Source organism: Emydura macquarii, unplaced genomic scaffold, assembly GCF_026122565.2.
Source record: "Emydura macquarii macquarii isolate MOO-44397 ecotype Brisbane River unplaced genomic scaffold, CSIRO-AGI_Emac_v2 contig_3257, whole genome shotgun sequence".
Taxonomy (NCBI): domain Eukaryota; kingdom Metazoa; phylum Chordata; order Testudines; family Chelidae; genus Emydura; species Emydura macquarii.
In genome coordinates, this window is record NW_027133394.1 from 526426 (window position 1) to 549986 (window position 23561).

The 23561-nt window shown below is 47.7% G+C and overlaps 2 protein-coding genes across 4 annotated transcripts in view; both read right to left on the reverse strand.

Annotated features, from left to right (window-relative positions):
- STAMBP (STAM binding protein) overlaps positions 1-3479 on the reverse strand; it is a 23113-nt gene extending 19634 nt beyond the window's left edge. For 2 of the 3 annotated variants that reach the window (XR_010917020.1, XM_067532324.1), the window contains exon 1: positions 443-660. The gene's annotated coding sequence lies outside the window, so the exon portion shown is untranslated. Of the gene's footprint in view, positions 1-442; positions 661-3367 lie in introns of those variants that run through there. The other variant, XM_067532325.1, reaches the window with a different exon arrangement.
- Positions 1470-12038, reverse strand: DUSP11 (dual specificity phosphatase 11). The gene is made up of 10 exons (XM_067532326.1): positions 11990-12038; positions 11106-11181; positions 9139-9270; positions 7989-8112; positions 6909-6969; positions 6441-6487; positions 5661-5736; positions 5162-5287; positions 4699-4743; positions 1470-3960 (listed from the first exon to the last, which is right to left on the reverse strand). Exons 1-10 carry the CDS (start codon positions 12022-12024, stop codon positions 3693-3695), a joined length of 990 nt encoding a protein of 329 aa, XP_067388427.1. The 5' UTR covers positions 12025-12038; the 3' UTR covers positions 1470-3692.
- Positions 12039-23561: the final 11523 nt, after the last annotated feature.

Here is a 23561-nt window from a genome sequence, read left to right on the forward strand (position 1 = left end):
GCACCCACGCTTTGGGGGCAGGCTTGCCACCTGGCCGGGTTCTCCCAGAACGGTTCCTTCCCTGGGACCCCGACAGGATGCCCAGCACCCACTGCCGGCTGCGCAGCGCTGGGGGCCATGGATCACCCAGGCTAGCCCGGTTGTGTAAGGTGACAACCCTCCCTGGGGGTCCCAGACACGCCCACGCACTTGCCCCACAGTGGGGGGCCACAGGCAGGGAGCCACCCACCGCCCAGCCCCCCCCCCTTGCAAACCAGCCGTGGGCACGGCCGGGCGGTGGGGGCTCGGCCAAGGCCCAGCCACACGCGGGCGAGCCGGTCCCATCTCCCAGGCAGCGGGAGCAGGGGGAGGGGATCTCAGCCGCCCGCAGGCCCCGAGGGGGGCGGGAGCGGGGCCCACCCCACCCGGCTGGCCCCACAGACGGGACCGGGCCTGACCTGACCTGCAGCTCGACGCTCCGCGGGGGCCGCGGAGCCCGGTCGCCCAAGGGGCCGGGGTGAGGGTGGGTCCGGCGCCGGCAGCCCAGAGCCAGCTCTACTTCCGGGTTCCCGGGCGTCCCTCCTCTCAGCCTCGGTCTGGGCCACGCCCCGCCCTGGATGAACTCCAATCCGACCTAGGGGCGGGCTCCCCAGCTTCGCTCTGAACAGCCAACCGGGCAGCTTCTCTACATCCGGGGTCTTCCCCGGCGGCTGCCGGCCGGGCCGGAATCTCGGCCTTTTTCTCGCGAGCAAAGAAACGTCATTGGCCGGCGAGAGAAGAAGGCGGGGGCGGCTGACCCCTGCCCACCTCACTGGGAGCCGGCAGTTGAGGGAAGCGGCCATCTTGCTATAGGCATGAAACCGGAAGTGAAGTCACGCGGCCTCTTAAAGAGACCTGGGTGGTGCCTGGGCACAGACTGACCTCACCCCCCCTCACAGCCAGAGCCCGCCCTTCCCCCCACCGGCTCAGGACCCAGGGGCTAGTGCCCTCAGGCCTATCAGCCCTAGCTTTAATGCCTGCCCCCCCAGGCAAGGTCTAAAGCCCCAGGCACAGCCAGGCCCAGCACCCCGCTGCAGCAGGACTGCTGAAAGGATAAGTTAGGCCCATGTGCCCTTAGAAAGGCCTGACTATCACCTAGGTCAGCAAAAGGTGATAGGCAGAAGGCACACCTCCATGCTTCCATTGTACCATAAACACCACACACAGCACATGGTGCTGACTAAACACAAGCTGCAGGCTGGAATTTTTTGCCCCAGGTTCTTTCCCTACAAAAGGGGGTCACACCCCCCGTCACAGTGAGCCCACTGTTTTCCTTGCAGAGTTTTTTTTAAACAGCATCACCCTAGTGAAAATGGCTTTTGTCCTGCACTATCAACTCCCCATGGCAACAACCTGGGCAAAAATCATGAGTTTTGTGTTAACTGCTTAACTCCTTCCACTGCCTGATCTTAAATAAGCTGGGGACTCTCCCAGTTTTACAGATGAGGAAAATGAGGCACAAGCACATAAGCAAAAGTCAAACAGCAAATCCAAGGCAGTCACACCTCAAAACCACCCCACTTAAGGAAGGTACTGACCTGCTGCCCTACACTAAAACATCATTTGACTGCAGGCTGCTGGCACAGTTCATCCCAGCAGCAACTCCACTCCAATGGCAAGCAGAGACAGCTGGCTGGAGTCATCTATAAAATCCATAGGAAACTTATAAAGTACGCTGGCAGCCTTACAACAACACTCTTTATTAAAGCTTAAATCTTTATTTCTAATTTAAAACCAACACTTTAGTTAGCTACAGCACAATGGCAGAGAGATGGGAATGACAAATACAAGAACAGTTGCTATTCCTGAGGAAGCTGCAGCCTGTGGGGGCTTAGTCTAGCCAGCAGAGTTAAGTGCAGGGGCCTTTACTCAACAAGCAGGCCAGCAACTGACTGAGGAATGAAGTCATGATACCACAGCACATGCAATTCCATCCCCTTGAAGCTCTCATTTAGGGAGAAGACTTGATTTCTCTTATTCACAGCCTATGCTGGTGGAACACTCATTTTAACTCACAGCAACTTTCAGGGTGCACCGGCAAAAGTGATCCTAATGAAAATCAGTCATGCCAAGTGCAGAATCCTGTTGCTGGTGAAGGATACTGCTACAATCCAGCCCTTGAAGATCGTTGGGTTATTAATTCAGAGCAAACCCATCCTGAGGCCTTGTCTTCTGATACAAAGGTACTTTTCCCCTCAGCTAACATGCATTACCTATTATGCTGAAAAAAGGTGGAGACAATGCGCTGATTTTAATGAGGTAAACTTTCACCTAGGGGGTGAGTGCAGACCATGCCTGGCTCTCTCCCAGCAGAGGCACTAAGGGCCTGGTCTCCTCTTAGGATGGTGCAGGATAGGTCTTAGTGTATTTATCTTGCTGTTAAGAAATCTCCTATTTAAACAGTGAAGGCAAAGCTTAACACTATCCTTTGCCTGTTCTCACAGAATTACCACCATTATGTTAGCCTCAATGAGCACCAGAAACCTACTTTGAACATCCTTGTGAACTGAACGCTGGTATAAAAGGGTGCTACACTGAAAGCCCTGGAGATCAGTCACCTCCATTTCTCCATAAAGCAGGAACACTAAATGCAAGTCTCATGGAGATAAGTGACAACGTACCTCAACATTGATCAGCTTTAGGGTAAGGAGGGAATTTCTGGCTCTAAGATACCATCACAACAACCATGGTCTGCAACAGATATCTATCTGCTGGGAAGTGGATAAGGAGCAAAGACCCTGCTGGCATTCAGTTTCAGGATGCTGGATTGGAACTACCCACCTTTTTACCTTTGGGCTTCCTAGGGCCACTTACTCCTCTTCTGTTACATTTAGGAGGATACTAAGGTTAAAAACCCCATTTAAAACTCTAAAATGAAGTTATTCTGCATAGATTTTGCTCTTCCCTGACAATGAAAAATAGGGCTATTCAGTAGAGCTGGTCCAAAGTTTTCCAGCTGAATGTTTTCCCTTTACAAAATTGAAACATTCTGGGGAATGTATCAGATCTTCTGACGGAAAACAGGAAACCAGAAATCAAACTTCCTAAAGAGCTGGGCAACAAGCCAAAGAATTCTGTATTGGTTTCCCAAAGGGGGATTTTCAGTCTCCCTCCCCTTAAGTGTTTTTAATTTGATCTGTGGGGTGAAAGTTCTTTACAATTTGAGAGATTTTTTTCCCCCCATAGGATGAAAAGGCTGATCTCTGGCCAGCTCTACTATTCAGTTTCACTTTGGATACCTGTCCAGGTATTGTCATGCTATGCTCACAGATAACTGCAGGGGAAGGCATGTCTTTAACCCACAATTCCATTAGGTAAATGCATATGGAGATATTTCTAGTGGACGCACCTGTTCCCTTTGGGTCCATATTTTTCCTGGATGTCCATTTAGAACTTGGTAAGTCATTTTAACATGGATGTCAATGTTTCTACACAATAAGAAGATGTGATTTGCTATGAAGGTGGCTGGGAAAAATAAAACTTTTAAAACAGTCTCACTATTAAAATTAATGATTCCTTCCTTTGTGCTTCCTGACTGGCACTTAGCCAGTGATGGGCACCACAGCAAAAGGATCAGAATTAATAAAAGACTCATTCTCAAAGCTCTCAGATAAAAACAGAGTGGACTTATTTTAGCACACTACCAAGTCCTTCCAGGAGATTAGCCCCTTGCATCAATTTGTATAGTGATTCCTTTTGGGTCTTCTGGATGCTTTGGTTGTATTTGTTTCCTGTCTTATATGGGAAGGATTGCGCACTGGAAGGCACGGTCCGTTGTAATTGTACTGTTTGTTGTAATGCAGGGGAACCGGGTAGTTCACAGGTCCCACATTGTAAGGGGATGTTTGCTGGGTGAGGTTGGCTGTAGGGGTGTATTCCTTGGAACAAGCATATCTCCCATTGTCATAACTCCCATGGTAACTCCTGCCAGGGAAAGGGACTCTGAAAGAGAAAGGTCAAGGTTATTTACATGGATGGTCCAACTGTTCAGCAGATCAACTCCTGAAGTTCTGAGCCACAGATGAAAGTACACTTGAGGTATCAGTTGTACTTTTGACAGGGCCCCATTAACCTTAATATTCTTAATCTAGTAACACTGCATTTACATAGATCCTCAGATGAAAAATGCTAAGAGCTTTTACAAAGATGAAGCTTTTACAATACTCCAAAGTGGTGATCAAGTATTAATACTGCCTACTTCCTTTACACAAAACCTGTAGCACACGTATTCATAGGAGGTATTTCCCCTGCCTCCACACCCCATCCAGTTTGTCTTAAGCAGAAGGAGCCCCCCCCGCCGCATTCTGGCTCAAGAATTAGAGCTTATGAAACATTCCCCTGGCCACTTTTGTTTGACAGTCAACCCTATACTGGAAGGTTCAGTTCTGTATTCTTTAACAGATTAACTCGTAAAGAGCATTGTACTTTTATTTCCTACAACTTACAAAAGCCAGCCAGTTGTTTGTAACTCCCAAATTGCAATTATGGAAGTAGTAAATTCAACCCAATAATTATTACTATTTAGGAAGAGGCAGTTCATTTAAGACCACCTGCTATGAAGCAAGGATTAGAGAAGGTCACTTAAGAGGTGGGAGCTGCAGCTGTGGTATCACTTGTCAATGTAACTTCACAGGAAAGTGCAAATGCCCACATCCCAGGAATACAAAGGAAGCCATTTACCTGTGTTTCCATTTTCCTCTCTTTCCTCGCCAAGAAGGGAAGAGTCTAAGAGCAGAAGAAGAAGAGTTACAGCCTCATTATAAGTGAATGGCAATTCTGCACAGGAATTCCTGAAGTCTGAATCACAGGGTAGTAGGCCCTTGGTGCTGAAGTATTAGAATAGTTAACCACTTCAAATACCCCTGGAAACTACATTCAGGTATGCACCCTCCACAATATATCTAAGCACAAGTGCAACCAGACCTATAGGTCTGTCCATACTATGCTTGAAACAGTCTTAGAAACTGAGTTTAAACCCAGTTCTTAGACAAAGTGAGTTTCAGGACCAAGATTAGAACTTGAATGCCTGGCTTGTAGTCTTGTATTCCTACTTACCTTTGTTCCTTTTACTAAGATACCTTTTTCCCTTGATCCAATCCACTCAACCAGACTTGATATTAGAGAGGAAAAAGTAAATACAGACCTGCTGTCTGCCAATGGGAGCTGTTCTGAATATGGATCATGTCCAGCGACTTGGAAATCTATATTTGGTGCAGTGCTGCTTTGTCTTTTGATCAAGTCAAATCCTAGGCCAGCTGCAGCATGGTTCCTTAAACAAAAATATTCCATTAGCTCAGTCTGAATCTACAGAATCATTCTATGAAGTTTCAGGAATTCTTATGCTCTTCAGTCTCAGTTGATAATTGCATCTCAAGCCACTTTAAGAAGTGTGTATAATCCCCATTTTAAAGATAGGGAAGCAGGTACTGGAGGCACAGTGACTTGCCCAAGGTCATCCAACAGGTCAGTGGCAGAATCTGGAACATAACCCACATCTCCTGGCTCCCAGTCCTTTTCCCTATCCATTGATCCATGCTTCCTCATCAGCTAACAGAAGCAAAGAAACTAAACTCAGGACCATTAAATAACTGACTAGTCTTCATTACAGCACAAGATACAAACATATAGAAACAGTGACTTACACTCTGATGGGTCCCTTCTGAAGGTCCTCAATATAGTTCTTCCTCTCCATAGGATGTCCTCGTGACCTGTTGAACACTAGGAGGGGAGAAGAGTTAAGTTACAAAGCATCACTACCCAGAGATATTTTACATTGGGCATCTCAGGACAGGGGCAGATCATGTGTTGGGAAAGCACTGAAGATACCTACTGTATTAGCAGCAATAAAGACCTTTGAGAATGATTTTTAACCCCTTGGTTTTGACATGGTGCACACTCCAACTCATTACCAGTGATTTAGTTAGGGTTACATGAGCACAGATTAAGCACAAAGCTATTGGAAGGGTCAATATTAGGAAGATGTGCTTTAGGTACAGAAGGGACAGATGCAGACTAGACCTAAGAGGCCATTTAAATCAGGATGTAACTCCATTTCTATACAAGATCCCTTTGATGACAGCTCATGACTGCTCCATTCCATAAGTCACCTGGGTTTCAAATCCAGGGATTTACTGAAGTCAGTCTGGATTTAAGATGGATTCCAAGAGCACTGTGGCAAAAAAATCAATCCATCAACACAGTAAGTTTCTTCCTCTTTGCCCTCCCATTTCCTATTATCCATCCACTCTCCCTATCTTACATTTTGCAATAAAGGAAAATGTATCTTAAAAAGTTAGCTCTAGAAGAGTGCAGAGAATCTCCTCCTACCTCTCCTAGAGCCTAAAACCTTTTGAATGCAAGCCACTAGCCAGTGTTTTGCCCCCTAAAAGAAACTAGAAAAATAGTGACCTCCTTATACTTACGATCTATAGCAGCATTGGGCTCCATGCCTTCAACATCAATTAGGTACCTGAACAGAGCAACATAATACGTAAGTATTCCCATAATTAGAGCTCAAGAATCAAAGAAACCTTTACATTTCTGGATGCTTTTTTTAAAGAGTATGTATTTGCAGGCTGCGGTAGGCTATAGAAGTACAGAATTTTACTCCTGCTGAAAAAATGGAGATTACTGTACCTAGGCTGATGCATGAAAAATGTACATGCCTTGAGAGCATCTGTACTAATCTGTCCAGAATACTTCTAATCCTGGCTGTGTGAAATCCAAAACTTTATATAGTCACTGGGTCCTTGAGCTGGGAGTGCACTTTGCTTTACATTAGTCCAGGATTAACTATAGCAAGGCAGACATTGGGTAAGTAGTTTTCCCCATCCCTTATGCTACTAGAAAAATGCCTAACAGCTCAGCCTCAAGAATTTAAGATGACTCACCTACAAACAAGGTAACCAGTTCTGTTTAAGCCATGCGTGCAGTGAACGCCAATGAGTTTATCTAGGAGACAAGAAATTCAAGTTATGCTTTTTAATAGTGTTATTTTCAGGCAGGCAGCATGCATCAGAAAGGAGAAGGATGCAAATCTGATTACATTTGTCAGTCATTCAATTACACCAATGTAAACAAACTAACATCTCTACAACAGTGCTTAAGCTCACATTTATGGCTAATCACCACTGATCATTCAACTCCTGCTTATAAAACCAGTCAGGTCACACAACTTAGTCACAAATCTTGTTTAGGAGAAGACATGGACACTTTGTACAAAGGATATAAAGACAATATGAAGAGCAGCATTATGGCAAGTTTCTGATGAGTGTAAACCTAGGTTAATGCCTAACATAAGGCATATACACAATATCTGTAGAGAAATGACAAATTAAATTAGAGCTGGGCAACTAGTTGGTTTTTTTAGTTTGGTGGCAAGTACCAAAAACTTGAATAAAATCTGGTTTATGTTGAACTGAATCTGACATTTTAAAAAGTTTTCACTTAAACAGTCCATTTCAGGTCTGTTCTATAGCAGGGGTTAGAACCTGGGTCTCCCACCTCGCAGATGAGCATAGTGGTTAAAGGTGTAAGGGAGGAGGAGCAGCAGTAGCACCACCACCACCTCCTCTTCAGCCATTTTGTGAATGGATAAACTACTGGTGTCAAACTCATGAATAATTTCAAGTCAACCAAAACTGAATTTGTCAAACAAGTTTGTCCAAAGATTAATTTAGCACTAGATGAAACCCCACTGTTCTGGACTATAGTAATGTACAGCTCAGTGTCCACTTAACCATGAATCCAATGTTAATGCTGCTGTCAAAGGCAACTGGCTGCTGCCTTGACATCCTCTTTGGATCACCACAAGCCAAGCTAAACCCACATGGATTACTGAAGACAGAACTAATTGTATACAAGTTAAGAGTTTCCCTAGCACACTGAAATCTACAAGAAGTTGTGCACATTATAATTACAATGGTGTTATCAGGGGAAACAGGTAAGAATTAGAGGCAGTCTATGCTCACCATTGTCTCTGTTCTCCCATAAGAACTCTTTCACAGCACATTTGAATTTTAAGATGGTTTCATTATCTGGTACTTCGTGTCCAACTGTCAATATCTTGGAGTAGAACAGTGTCTTGGGTAGCTCCTACAAAAAAAAAAAAACATTTTTGTACGGAGCATAAAACAAAGCATCACTGAGGGTCCACATACTTTTATAAAGTCCTGCTTCTGTAGTTTTAAAACTAAACCTGAAAGAGTGCCTGTGAGATTTGTTTGGTAAGTGAAATCCTCCACAGTCAGCTATACCCTGCATCTCTTAGAAGTGTTTAAATACAATTGTGTGTGCACATGCACACCCAGAGTAAAAACTTGCCTAAACTAATTCTTACAGTGAACCAGAATGGACTTAAGGACTAAAACAATACACATCATAACAGCTCTGAACTAGAGTATTTTTACACTACGACTATGGAGATATTACAGCCTATATTTAGTCATTTGTGAATCATTGTTACTACCAAGATGCAAGATCTAATAGCCCACTTAGTCCTTGTAGCCAGGAGGGGTGGTCCCCCTCTGAGAAGGACCCAGAGGGAGAAGCCCAGATGCTGCTCCGTGCTTCTAGGGGCACGTCCACAGTCCTCCTAGTGACAACTGTGAAGTACCAAACATTGACCAACACATTCCTTTGCTATTGTTTCTTATTTGTCCCAGGTTTCCTTCTGATCTGTCTTTTATGACCACCAAGTACATGTAGCAGAAGGGCTGGGGCAGTATTTTAAACAACTGTTTCCAGGTAATGGCACCAATAATGAATAGTTTGAACTGGCATTTGGAAGCCTTTGTTTAGCGGTGCTGTGAGCGTTAAACAGAACATGGTAACGTAGCCATTTACAGAGTCCACCATATTCAGAGAAATTTGAGGACTTCATTGACTGGGGCATGGTAAGGGTTCTAAGGCCCTGATCCTGCTTTCAGATCCACATAAGCACAATCTCCCCCCCACCCCATTACCACAGTAATGGAGTCTCAATTCGTAATAGATTTATCCTCCCAACACCTCTGAGATGGGAAACGGAGGCACAGAGGCTAAGCAACATGCTCAATGTCCCACAGGAAACCGGTGAGGAAAAGCTGTATTGAGACCTATGATAGTTGCATCCTAATTTACCTCTGGTCCATAATAGCGCGTTGTGTAGGTTAGATCAATGATCATGCCAAGTTCTTCTTTCTGTTCTCTGATTTTCTTAAGGAGGTCAAAAGGAGAAAATCTGTCTTTTGGGGCAAGTCTCCATTCAAAACTCTGGCAAGAAATATTAATATTTAATAGCATACTTGTGGAGCCCCAACCAAGAAACCCAAAGCACTTTACAAGTGTAACACCTCACAACAGCTTTGGGAGGGAGTTACCACACCTACTAGGGACCACTGTAGTAAAGAATTAAATCACCATCACCACCCCCTCAAAAGGGCAGATATCAGAATCTAGGCACCAAACAGGAAGAGGCCTCAGGTATAAGCAGATACATTAACTAGTGAAGGGCCTGATCTATTGAGAGCATTTTCTTGCTGATTTTAGTGCATCAGACTGCTCAGCTGTGTTTCAAGAATTGAATCCCACACACTATGGTGATCCGAGCTCTCTAAATAGACATCTGACAGTAATCCTAAAAAGATGCACAACTGGCAGAGAAATACATCTATAGAGGTAGAGGTTCCTCTTTGAAAGTCACTGCTGGTACCAATCATACAGCCATCAGTCAGCATTCACAAACTTACCATCCTATACCCAGGTATGGTAAAGAAATACAATTCCTTTATACATAAAGCTGGAGATGGAAATCTCAGCATAGCAAATGAGACAAACTCACAGCAGGCAACAAGGGATTAGAGAGCAGAACCATCTAAATCTTCATGATACAAGAGTAATAGCTACTACATATATTGATAAAGGGGACAAACACCTTAGTAGCTGGGCACACCAGGTGAATGAGGAAGGCCAGCAGGAGGGCCCTTCATGTAATTAACTGGCAATTAATTGTAAAGTACTGGGACTAGAAGATCAAGGGAGGCAGATGGTTCAATCAAATTAACTAGATTATGGACCAAGACAGTTCTGCATATTTAAAGGAGTGATTAGACATGTCTTTATAGTGGAGAAAGATCTTTCAACATTACCATCACAAACAGTGAGATTTAACAGCAAAAACTTCATGATCTATTTTTAATACCCAAACTCCAGTTGACGTGATGGAGGCACAATTTGCTCTCATGCAGCATTGCCACATTTACATCAGATTTGTTATAAGAAGCTCTGATGGACTTCATTTTAACTGGCATTACCATGGTAAGATGTTCCATATGTGGAACTCATTATCCCACAATACTTTATAGCAAAAGGATACCAAAAACAGCCCCACTGTGCCTATACATGCCACATGAAATCCCCTATCACTCAAATTTTCAGAGCCATGGGTACCTACCATCTCTAAACATCTGGCCACTAGGGTTCAAGAAGCTTGGTGAGAAACCTCCACGAGCTGTTACTCAAAGCATGATGTTAGCAATCTAAAGGACACTGCAGTAGTTTTATCAGCTTACTTATTCTGCTCAGGTTTTAAAGGGTGGTGATCCCATCAAACTTATTTTCTACCTCAAAAAGTTATAATCCCCAAATCTTTCAATTTAGATTAAATCAAAGTGAACACACTTTACTGGTATGGGAATAGTCGTATATCATATGGGCAAAGCTCTCCTTGTGTGGATGCAGCTATACTGGCAAAGCTGTGCTTTGTAATGGTATTCTAAAACTGCCCCACAAAAGTAAAAAGCTATACCAGGAAAAGTGCTGTTGGTATAGTGGCATCTACACTAGAGGCTTCTGCTGGCCTGCTCTAAAGTGTAATCCCTGGTTGACAGAACTCTGTGGTGGAGACCTGGCCTGCAGCTCGTATGTTTCCAAATATCTCTTTCAAAGAGTGCACATATTAGAATTAAGTTCTCCCCAACATTCCACTCCTAATGGCTTCAAAAAACCCTCTGCTCCAAAATCACTTTAAATCCTTATTTTCTGTCAGTTAAAAACTGCAGATCCAAAGTGACCCCAGAAGAGACCAATCACAAGCATCTTTCACTTACCTTTCTTAAAGGAACTTTGAAGGCAATGAACCTAGTACCAGGCATTCTTTGTCCAAGTGGGAGATAGTCTGTCCATCTAGAAGAGAGATCTTATGATTAATGCCACAACTTCCCATAGGTGGAATCTTGCCTTTTACATTCTGCCTTCAACCCAAGACTCCTTATTTTCCAGTTATGGGGCTTTATTTCTTTTCTGCTGACAAGGCTTATTGCAGACTAATGATTACCAGATCCGAATTTGTTGGCCCAAAGAAACTGGGATCAGTTCAGGTCACTGATGCAGCCCTATTAAAAATAATTAAGGCCCAGCTATCAATTAGCACTGCAACAGTCACGGTATATTGCAAAGTCAGTTTATTGCCGAGAGCAGAAAATAGGACAGGCCAAGTCTCACTTATTTCAAACCCCACCCCCCCACACACTCTATTGCTCTGGACAACAACTACAAGTAGTAAAATAGCCCATCAGAAATGCAAATAACCGGGGAGATACTAGCCACAGATCAAGCAGAGTTTTGCACTCAGATGCGTGATAAACGTGAGGGTAAAGCTAATTGGTGTCCTGATTTCATCTCAGAGGAGAGCAGCACAATCTCATACAAAGGAACTATAAGGACAAAGGATCCAGTATCAGGATGTATCCGGCCCTCCCGCAGCCCTGGGGGGGAGAAGGCACTAGAGGAACAAGGAAGGGTCTCAGCCCCCCGGCCCGCTGACGGGGCAGGATCCCAGAAGTCTAGCTTAGGGGATGCGGTGGAAAGGGTTTTCAATTCCCCGCTCTCCCCGGGAGCCAGGGGCCAGCAGCTGAGGGAGGGACCGGGGGGGGGTGCAGAGCCCCGCCGGGAGGTGGAAGCGAGCTGGCGGGGGTGGGGGGAGTGGGCTCACCTGTCCGGCACGCGGGTCTTGCTGCTCCCCGGCATGGCTCCGGCTCCAGCCCCGCCCCAGCGCGGCCCCGGCCCCGCCCCCACCCGGCCGCCCAGGGCCGCCCGCCCGACACCCAGAGCGGGGCGCGCTGCCCAAGCCGCCGCCAGCTCGCGACGTTGAACCGACACCGTCGGACGACCACCCGGCGCTTCCGGTTCTCACGGCCTCGCTCTCACGTAAGGCGGACGTGATGACGCGAGGATGACCTCCCCCCCGCCGGCGTGCCCTGCCCCTTCTGACGTCACGGCCGGCCAGCCCCAGGCGCTAGCCTCCCGCCCTTTGGCCGCGTGGCCCCGCCCCTTCGGAGAGCCCCGCCCCGCGCGGGTTGCAGCCGCACGTGACGCCTCAGCCCTGCTCCCCTGCTGTTACCCACAATCCCCAGGGGCACAGGGACCCCCCCCCACCTTCCAGGGGCCTAGCAGGCAGGGGGCGCAGGGCCCAGTAGGGGAGCAGGTGCCCCCATATTCGGGGGGGTGTCTTTATGGGCCCCTAGTCCCCCCGCCCTGCCCCGCTGGGTCACACCGGCCCCCCCCCCCCCCCCCCGGCCTGGCTCTCACTGCACCACCACCACCCCCAGCTCACCCCACCACAAGCCAGGCCAGTCAGAGCCAGGGGCTCCCGCCTCCCCCCGCTGCAGTGCTTCGTGCCAACCCCTTACCCGGCCTCACCACCGGAAACCTGCCTAGGTCACCTTTCAGCGAGCCCGGCTTCCAATTCCAGCCAGCGGGGCCGGTGCGGCCTCTGTCCGCTCACTGCGAGAGCCCTTCGTCACCGGCGCCTCTCGTCCCAGGAAGGTGTTTGGCTGCTGTAAGTCAGTCCCCGCCTTCCTCATTTTGAGGCACTAAACCCCTTGAGCGCTAAGTCTCACTGGCATGTTTCCTCCAACCTGTTGCTCTTTTCCAACTCTCCTCCCTCCCAGTCTGTAACAGAGTCCAACTCCCTGCCAGTGCCTCCTGCTGCTTACCTGGGGAATCAGCTCTCAGCCAGGCAAACACACCCTCCATGCAATGTCTCCCACTCAGGCCTGTCTCCACTGGACCCCCCGTCTCCTGACTCAGCCCTCCAGTCAAGGCCCCAACCATACTCCCCTCCTGCTGGGGGATTCTGCAGTCCATTGTAGCCACTTTCTGCTGGGGCTACTGCAGTCCTGCCACTAGTCCTATGGCAATCAGAGGTGCAGAGGGGACCCAGGCCCACCCACTACTCTAGGTCCCAGCCCAGGGACCCTATGCATGTGGCAGCCTTCCACTGCATCTCCTGCACAAGTCCATATGTTTCCCAGGGCCACTTCCCCACAGCTGCCATACCTTCTCCACCCTTGCTTCAGGGCCTTTGGCTCTGCTGAGTACAGCTGCTCTGTCCAGGCAGGGTGCTGACACTCCTTCCTCTTCAACCTCCTGCAGGACAATGTCCTAAGGACCTGACACTGGCCTGCAGCTCCCTAATATACTGGCCTTCTGGGCCCTGATTGGCTGCCATGCAGCCCCTTCCTGATTGGCCCCCATGCAGCCACGAATCTACTTCTCGGGCAGCCTCGCCAAAGGCTCTCTTAACCCTTTCCTGGCCAGTGAGGGGCAGGCACCTTGTCACACCATCCTTTTTAAAAACGTGAACACCAGCATTGTATTAGTGTTCCAGTATCAGTCTTGCCAATGCTATATACAGAGGTAAAATCACCTTCCTACTCCTTCTGACTTCTTCCCTGTTTATACACCCAAAGATCGCATTAGCTCCTTTTGCCACAGCATTGCATTGAGTTCATGTTAAGCTGCCGGTCCGTTTTGGCTCTTAAATCCTTTTCAGAGTCACTGCTTTCCAGAATCCAATCCCCCATTCTGTAGGTACAGCCTGCTTTCCTTGTCCCTAGATGATAACTTTGTATTTGGCTCTATTAAAATGCATTTTGGTGAATGGGCTCAGCTTGCCAAGGTGTAAGATCACTCTGTATGACCTCTGCCGCCTCCTCATTGCCGTTCACCGCTCTGACAATCATCTGCAGATTTTTTCAGCAGTGATTTTATATTTACTTCCCAAATCATTGAGGAAAATGTTGAATGGGTGGGGCCAATGCATTCAATTTCGGAAGCCCCAAGTTAGCCACCTAAATAGAAGCTGTCCAATGTTGCAATGAGCTGAGAATCCTCAGCAACCATTGAAATCACTGGGAGTTCAGTCAGGCTCGGAATGTCTAAATTTGATCAAAAGTCTTGCAATATTGTGGTGTATTTTTTAAAGCAATAGAATCTGGTGTGAATACAACGGAAGCTCAGCTTTCGTTTGATAAGAAAAGTAAGATTCTAGTCCTCATGGTTACAGAGAAAAGCTTAAAAACATGAACCTTAATGGTTCAGAAGCCTGACGGCTAATGAAGAGAACTATGAAATCCTGGCCCCATTTGAAGTCAATGGGAATTTTGCCATTGATTTCAGTGGGACCAGGACTTCCTTCTAAATGTTTTATTTGTTAAATCTCAGTTTGTTAAATACTGTCACAGCTTCATTGCTATTATTACTCAAGCTAGCTTGATCAAAGCTAAGTCAGGTATAGCTATACATGCTCCAACCACTCCTCCTGATTGCAGTGTAGACGTACTCTTAAAACCAGGGCTGACTTTGGAAAATTTGGGCCTTATCATCTCAACCTCGGTGTTCCCATATGTAAAAGGGGGATGATGTTACCCATTGCCCAGGACAGCCGTGAGCACTCATTCATTGACGTTTGTATAGTGCTATGAAGTTGAGTTATCCCTTGCTGGGACTTTACTCAATGGATGGATCACTTTCCATCTTCACTCATTCACGCTTGCCTTCCTGGTTGCCACTCATCATCCCTTTCCCCAGTAAAACTGCCCCTCACGTTACAACTTCATCTTTCATCGTAAGATTCTCTGCCCTTCCCCTTGCCTCACAATCTTCAATGACATATTAGAATCTTCAGGGTTACCGTGGGGCTACCAGGGCTACCACTAAACAAATTTGTATCCTCACAATTTAACAGAGCATTCTCTACTGGAAGTGTGCTCTGCTCAACTGTGGTGCAGTTGGTCCTTCCAAAGAATATTGAAATAGATACAGCACTAGTCTTTCCCTCTCACTCATGGCAGGTATGGGATAGGTATCATCCACAGGGCCAGATTTTGGCCCCATGATCCCTAGTTGTGGGGGTGGGTATTTGTAAGCACAGTTCCCACATGCCCACGTGAAAGGGTCAAGTTGCTTCCATAGTGCCACTCTCCCTTCTCCAAGCTGGAGAGAACAAGCTAGGCATGGAGCTATAAGGGACGTAAGAGGGAAGAGTCCAATGGCATGCTGGGACGTCTGGACAAGCGAGAGCACTAGACGGGGAGGATGAGTGGAAGGGAGCACAAGGGGTACCAAAAATAGAGTTTTTATGTGATCAGCTTACAAAGAGGGTGAGTGTAGGGAGTGGAACTAGTGGAAGGCAGCCAATGCCAGGAATGCCTTGTGGGTCTCAAGTGTAAGAGACACTGAAAACGTGTAAGGTATTCGTTTAAAAATGAAGGCGATAGCAGTAGTTCCAGCTCCTATCCTTGCTCCTGAATTGCCCTGAGACAAAGCAGAGACAATCTCAATTTCCTATATATATTTGTTTGTTTCTCACCTGTTGCTGTGTGAGAGACCCATGCAAACAACAGGGGACCCTCTCTGACTGTGCAGGAAAACTGTGACGTAGGCACAAAATTATCTCCTGAGTTATAAAAATCTAGACGCACCATTTTATGACAGCAGTGGGATTATTGGCTGGGAGCCAAATTCAGCTCTTGGTTACACCCGTTTAAATTTGTAGTGATTTCACTGACTTTGGTGAGAGAGAGTCCAGGCTTGTGGACTGATGGGCGAACAAGCTGCCCATCCCATGGACTGAATTACAGGTTGGGCTGTAAGTTAGTGGTAGCCACTGCTGGGTCCCCAGTTTCTCAAGACAGAGTTTGGGGTAGTTTTCCAGTCCTTTATCTAAGGCTGGTGATTGCTATGGGAACCAGGGAGAAATGAGGCCCATCTGTTTGTTTTTCTATGCAGAAAACTACCAAAACTCTCTACCATCAGAAGACCCAGACCCTGATCATCTGAGCTTCCCCGAAGTGACTGACAGCCCTTCAATGGGAGGAGGCCGTCAGAACTTTTCCAGGCCATCAGTACCAGCTACAGGCTCAGCTTGGCTCGTACCTTCCGGCTCAAGTCAGCCCATTCAAGCTAACCCAGGAAACACCAATGCTTTTGTATATCAGCCTCCAGAAACGGGCCTGTGGCCAGAGGCAGGTGGAACTGGTGCACAGATACAGCTCTCCAATTCAGCTGCTCCGTACCCTACTATCTATGAATGGGGAGTGAAGGGTCACTCCTATGGGGCTGTGGAGATCTCTGCTCATTTCCCTGTTACACTCGTAACCCAGGAAGCGCCAAATCCTGCTCCCTCTGCATCACCTCCATTTAGCCACGCTAGCAGAGTCAGCCCCATGGGCCACCTGTACAGGCATATTCAGCCTCCTGCAAACACCTGCCTCGTGCAGAGACAGCCCCCAACTACATCAGTGCAGGTTCATCAAAGCCAAGGACATGACCAGCAAGTTCCTTTGCAGGACTGGAGAGGAGCTTACCTTTGCAAGCGGGACATGAGAGGTCAGGGGTCAGGAGAGATGGGATGTGTTGTGCAAAGAGGCAGGGGCATTAAAGTGCCAGCAAACACCCAGAGTGAAATGGTTCTGGTCCTGAAAGCCATCCAGCCAAGGAGTAACCATGCATCCTCTTCGGCCAGTTTGTACTATCCGGTTTCAGCCCAGCCCAGGGATTCCCAGGCCACCGATCCAGGGTTCAAAGGTGAGCAGTGAGCCGGGGAAAGGAACATTCAGGTGCCCGTTCTGTCTGTGTCCCTGTCTTTGATATATGCATAGTGCACATTACTCATCACAACACGTAAGCACAGCAGGTTGGGTTAAAACCTTCATCCAAGGTGTAGGGAGAAGGGACTATGTGCTGGTGGGATTCACTATGAAGTAACAAATGGAGGGTCTAATCTAAAGCTCACTGAAGCCAATGGCTTTGGATCAGGCTATTAATTAATCCATGGAGAGAGTATTAGTAGTCCAGCTAAGAGGTTCTTTGGAAGAACTTATAATGGGGGTCCCTGCCTGCTAATATAACGAACTTCCACATTCTGGGATGATGCTCCCAGCCCCCACTGCTGGGTGGTGAATCTTTCATATTTCAATGCTCCATTGTCTTGAGACCTGAAAAGATTGTTGAATTTACTGGGAGATTTTCTATTGACTTCCTTGGGCTTTGGATCAGGTCCAGAGAGAGGAAAGGTGAAGACGAAGGAATCCTTCACACAGAGCTGGGAACCATGTTCCCTGAACCATTTTTTTAAGCCTGGGTTTTAAATGATTAAGGATAGTTCAGGCTGCAAAGATAGCTTGGCTGGACAATGGGTATGGGGCCAGACTCTTCCGAAGCGGAAGGTGTGTCAGGCAACTGGACTGGAACATGGTTTCTACACATTGTTTGGCTTTGCTCACACTGTGTTTGAAGTGAATCAGCCTCAAATGCCATGAGTTGACAGTGCAAGCTCTCCTACTTCCTGACCAACTAGAAACTTCGCAGCTGCTAGCAGAACTCAGATTCTCCTGCTTCTGGAGAGCTCTACTGCTAGAGCGAAAGGCAAATTTCTACTCGCCATTAGCAGTATGGGGCCTATGACTCACATGTCAGCTGTTCTGAGAATAGCCACCAGAGGGCACTAGACAGTTTATTCAAGCACTGTCATAAATCCAGCCAGTGATATTTTTGGTTGAAAATTTTTGAGCGAAAAATGCAAATTTGGGGGTGACCAAAATAACGAATGAATTCTTGTCAAATTTGGCAATTTGATGTTTTGGCTGGAAAAAACCACTTTAGAACGAATGAAACGTTTCAATTGGATGGTTTGGAAACGTTCCAGTTTTTCGATTCGAAATGACATTCCGTCTCAAAATCGACTTCATTTTTGGATGAAAAAAACCAGAACCAAAAAACAATCTGAAATGAAAATAATTGCTTTTTCCTGAAGTTTTTGGTTCAGCCAGTGAACTGAAAGAAAAAAAAATCACGTATTCAGACAACTTTAATCATCAAGCACTAACCTGTGGTAACAGGTGTAGCAAAATTCCAATTTGCTAATGCGCATTCTGTATTGGGCAACAGCTAGATTGATCTTGTTATGATGGATGTACTAACCCTGCCACAGCATCCACTACTTCACAGCCACTCCTTCCTGGGCTCAGCTCCCCGAAACTATTGACGTTATAACAGTACGACGCTGAAACCAAATGCACTAGCACAACAATGAAACTACAGGCCAATACGTCGCTTGAGTCTAACTTAAGCCCCGTAGTGAGACTTCAGTGGCACACAACCACATGCTGCCCCTCTGCACAGGGGGAATTTCACCTTTAGTACAGTTGCACGCTATTGTCACCCAGCTGCACCCAGATGGAACGCCCTCTGCTTCACGCGTCGCTGACTTTTCCTGATTCTTTCCTTTCAGTGGTGGACACCTTGCCTGGAACGCTTCATGAGCCCAGGACCTTCTGCCTACAACGAGCTGCAGCTCAGCAGGGCGCTGGAGTGAAAACAATCAGAACAGAGATGTCCCCTGAGACCCTGGATGGGTCTCAGATGCCTCAGGGATCACAAGGGCCACCACTATTCCCCTTAGAAATCCCTGATATTAACCAGCTAATGGCCTGCATCGACCCTGTTCAGGCACCTAACCCCCTCTCACACAACGACAGGCTCATTGGTCCCAGGCAGGTGGCAGGAGGCGATTCCCTCAAAGAGATGCCTTTAGGGAAACACGTTTCTCATGAGACTGTCGGGGGAAAGAATCCCCTGAATATCATCCAGCCTGCACTTGCCATTGCCTCTCAGGACGGAGCATCGTGTCCTGCACCTGGGAAAGGCAAATCTCCCAGAAAAACTTCAAAGCAAGTGGAACCATCAGCGCTTCCTGCTCCTGTGCCACCAACGGAGTCTGACAAGCCTTTAGCAGAGAGTGGACCTGGAATCGCTGATCCCCAGAAGTTAGGAGCAGATCGTTCAGAGCCAACAACTACTGAGCCTGCCCATCCCCCTGAAGAGTCCCAGGCAATGGGCACTAACAGGCTCAGAGAAGAGAGGGACTTTGCTCCTAAGGAAATGCAGGTGGAGATAGCTTCAGGGTATCATCTCCCTGGAGATCGGTGGGAAGGGAATCTGGAGAACCGTAACTTGCCTGAGAGCACCAGTGAAACCAAAAGTGGAGCCACCTTAGGGGATGCCCTGGCGATTCCATGCAGTGGCTCGAAACAGAGAACAACTGACATCAAGAGGCAACCTTTGAGGAAGCCATTCGACGAGGCAGATGTTTCCAGGCCGCAGAAAAGACTAAGCTGCCTAGGGAATGATAAGGGGAAAAGTACAAATCAAGGCAGGGGAAAGTTAAAATCTGAGGATAAACAGCCTGGGATTCAAGAAGGTGGGAAAACCTTCCAGCCAGAGCGAGAGCCGTTTAAAATGCCCCGGAGCCACCTGGGGCTACATATGCTGGAGTCTATCCAGGTTTTCCACCCGTTGGGAAAGAAACTGATTCCACTGGGCCCAGGTCGAGGGACTCCAGCTGTGCAGTCCAACAAAGCTGAAGGAAGCTCTTCCAGGGCCTGGCCAAAGCCATTGCTGGGTCTCAAAAGACCCCCGGGGCCTCCTGAGGACTCAAAGTCAATAGCTTATCATCCAGCCTGTGTTGGTAGGAGGGCTGGACAATGGGATGTCACTGGCAAACTCTGTCATGCCCCAGGAAATACAAGGCCAGCTGCTTTAACAGCACCTAGGTATGTTGCTTTGAAGCAGGGCAGCAGCCAAGCGACCCCCACCAAGCTCTCCTTTGGGAAGGACCTGCCTCCACCCCACGAGTGCACGCCTCTCCCTTCTCTCAGCGCCACGTCCGCCTGGCGTCCTGGAGGGGGCCGCCCCCTCCAGGCACTGGAAGTGTCGCTGCCCGTCCCCCCGGAGCAGAGAGGGGAGAGGGACGGGATGAAAAGGAGAGCGCAGAAGGAGCGGGAGCTCGCTGCCCAGTACACAGCCCTGGGGAAGAGACAATTTTTTGTGGAAAGAGAGAGAGACCTGGCGATAGCCGAGGAGTTTGGCTACATATAAGTCCTGTATATGGTGCTGCAATTGCCCCTCCCGCTAGCCAGACCCCATGGAGTCCCAGGACTCCTCTTAAGTTGTTGCCCTCCCTTATCTTGGCCTTGAATTCTTTATAGGGAGAGCAAAAGACACAGCCATAGCCATGTAGTTCGGGGGTCTGTAGCCCTCTGCTGTGTATATTTCTATTGATTCATATTCCTTTATTAAAATTCAAGGGCTTTCTGGATTGTTTCTCTGTCTCCAATTCAACCAGATGGAGATTTCACACAGGACCTGTTTTCAGACACATTTTTAAATGACAGACACACTGGTCTGCCCCCGCATAATACCTGGGCACCTTATGAGTGAAATCCACCCCTCTGGAGAGAGGCAGCCCAAGGCCCAGGCACCGCTTACGTCCTATGGAAGCTCTCAAAATAGAAGTAAAGTGGTGCATGGGCCACTGTTTAAACATTCAAGAGCTTGATTTTCTTCTCATTTCCACTAGTTTTACACCAGTGCAACTCTACTGACTTGGGTGGGGTTACTCCCGATATACACCAACATAGGGGAGAGAAGAATCAGACCCCAAAGGGTTATTAGGGTGTATTCCTGATCCCACAGAAGTCAATACTAAGGCCCCCCATTGACTCAGATGGTGCAGGAATTCACCCTGAGGACAGAGAGGCAAAGACCATTTGCAAGTAAGTTTCTAGACACAACCTTGCCTTGCACCAGATTTCATTAAAAACCGACCAAGAGCCTGATTCTGATCTCACTGAGGTTGCCTTTATTCTGCAGTTACTCCTGATTTGCACCAGCATCAATGAAAGAGAAATAAGACCACCAGACGAATTCAGGAATAACTCAGTGTGGCTGTGCTGATACAAAAACAGAGCAAGATCAGACTCCCACCAGTGGGATTCCTGCTGAGTGAAGAATGCAAGATTTAGCCCACAATTCTGGGGTATTTTTTTCTCGCTTTTTCACCTACAAAGTTGCATAATCATTTGGCTTTTAACCATTGTTAAAAGCCAAACAATCGAACTGCTAACCATTTAAAATGTAGTTGTCATGGTTACCGGGCTAGCTGCACCATTGTCGCCTTTCTTGGTCTCTCTGAGGGTCCGTGGGACACTGCAGCTGCGGGAGAAGGGGGCGAATGGCAGCTTGGGTAGACGGACAGACGTTAGCTGTAGTGTAGCTGACTCGCTAAAAATAGACAAGAGGCTGCAGCGGCAGTGCAAGTGATTGCATGCCCACGGGGACCAGGTAGGCCTACTCTGCTGCGTCCTCACTGCTATTTTTAGTGAGCTTGCAAGATTAAAGCTAGTTCGGGTACACCCAGCTGCAGTGTAGATGTACCTTGAGTGTGCCCTCCTCCTGTGCCTTCACCCTCTAAGGATAGAAGCCCATGATATTCCCACTCTTAGGCCAGTTCCTAGTCTACAAGATCCTGTTGATCAACCATGCTTACCTTGCAGGATTTCCTTCAAGAGCTTCTGACCAGCAGTGAATACTGTGACCAGGCAGCCTTATTAAAAGAAAGGATTGTTTAATCTCAACTGTAGGAAGTAAGCCTGGCATAAGAGAAAAGGATTTTTAAAACAACCCGTTTACACACGTCTGTCTAGAGTTCCAAACAGGCCTCGTTTACCCAGGCCCCTGGCTGCTGGGGGTCTGAATCTCAATCTGTTCCCTTAGCTCTCTCTGCCTCTCTCCTTGAGGGCATGTCTTTAGCACCAGATGAAGTTCTTCCCTTCCTTGGCTCACACACTTGGACCAGCCAGTTTGGTGAGGTCCAGAGCATCGAAAGTGAATGGATTGTGCATTGTCTCTTAAAGGTTTGTTGGGAAGTGTATGTCTCATTCCGCCTCCCCGCTTCCTGGCTGCATTGCCTGGCCCTCCTGCCACTGAACTCACTTCATATATGAACATACTAGACATCACACTAACCCCGGTCTAGATACAGTAAACCTCCCTTTACAACCGTCAGATAAATATATAGAACACAGAGTATTCATACATTATTACAGCAAGCTGCTGATTTGTCAGAGTCGTGACTCATTTGACACTGACAGAATTATTATTTGCTCAGCTCTCTACCTGTTAATGTTTCAGAACTGGGGCTGTATTCCTTCCAGGTCATTCTCAGTTCTCACCACCCGAGGGCACCGAAGAGCTAGAGGAAAAGAAATTCCGTTTCCAAAAAAGGTCTTTTGAGGTTGAGAAAAGCTGGAAGTCCCAGTGATGTTTCTTTTCATGCCAAAGAAATAGCAAAGCAATGGGCGATAACACTGCATCTTAGGGCTCTCAGGATCTCTGTTTAACGTTGGTTAAAACTAGGAGCTCACACAATGATGGGTATCAGATAGATAGATGATAGACTCAATCAGAACAAAAACGAAAGGTTTGAGGACAATACTTTAACATCACTCCAGTGTTGTTCATGGAAGGATCTCTAAGCACCTTCCAAAACACTGATTTCATTAAGTCCCACAGCAGCACCGGGAGACAGGCCAACATTGTTATCACCATTGTATATATATGGGGAAACTGAGGCGCAGAGAGGTTAACAGTCTGATTTTTCCGAGGTGCCAAGGATCTGCAGCTCTCACTGAAATCAGCAGGTGCTGTGAGCACCCAGCACCTTTGAAAATTGGGCAATAAATGATGTACCCAAAAGAAATCAGGGGTGGAGCCAGGCACTGTCACCTGGCGGAATCCAGGCGTCCAGATTCCCTGCCCTGGCTCCAATCCTTACATGCGCTGAGGGAGCACCGGTAAGAAGTTCCTTCTTTCACACTGCAGCAGTCCCCACACTGTATGGCAGCAGACTCAATGGGCTGAGCCTCGGGGAGGGGTGTGCACTGACACCAAGAAACCGCTAGCGTCTGAGCTGTAAATAACAGCCACCCCTGCAGATCCAGCAGGCCCCGACCAGGCACAGGGCTGGGAGAAGGCCGCTCTCTCCCTCCTCCCCGGCAGGAGGCTGGCTGAGCAAGCACTTTGCCCCAGGCCTGTTGATAGGTAAGCACTCAGCTGGCAAGTCTGGGCTGGCCTGCAGAATGGGAACGCCAGAGTCACGCCTGGAGTCCGCTGCATCTCTCTCTGCTCCATTGCCTTCTCCTCCCTTGTGCCCACCTGCGGCCCACGTACCCGGCTTTCTGCTATACGGTGGCAGTATCTTTCCCAGATTGCGGCAAGAGCGGCAGTTTGTCAGCTCCACAGCGTGATGTTCTCTGTGCCCGAGGCCTGAAGGGCCATTCCTGGAGGGAATCAGCACCTGCATGGGTCTGGGTTGCTTTTGACACAGCTCCATGCTCTGTTGTGACTCTATTTCCCTTGTGCCGCTGAGTTATTCTCAGGCA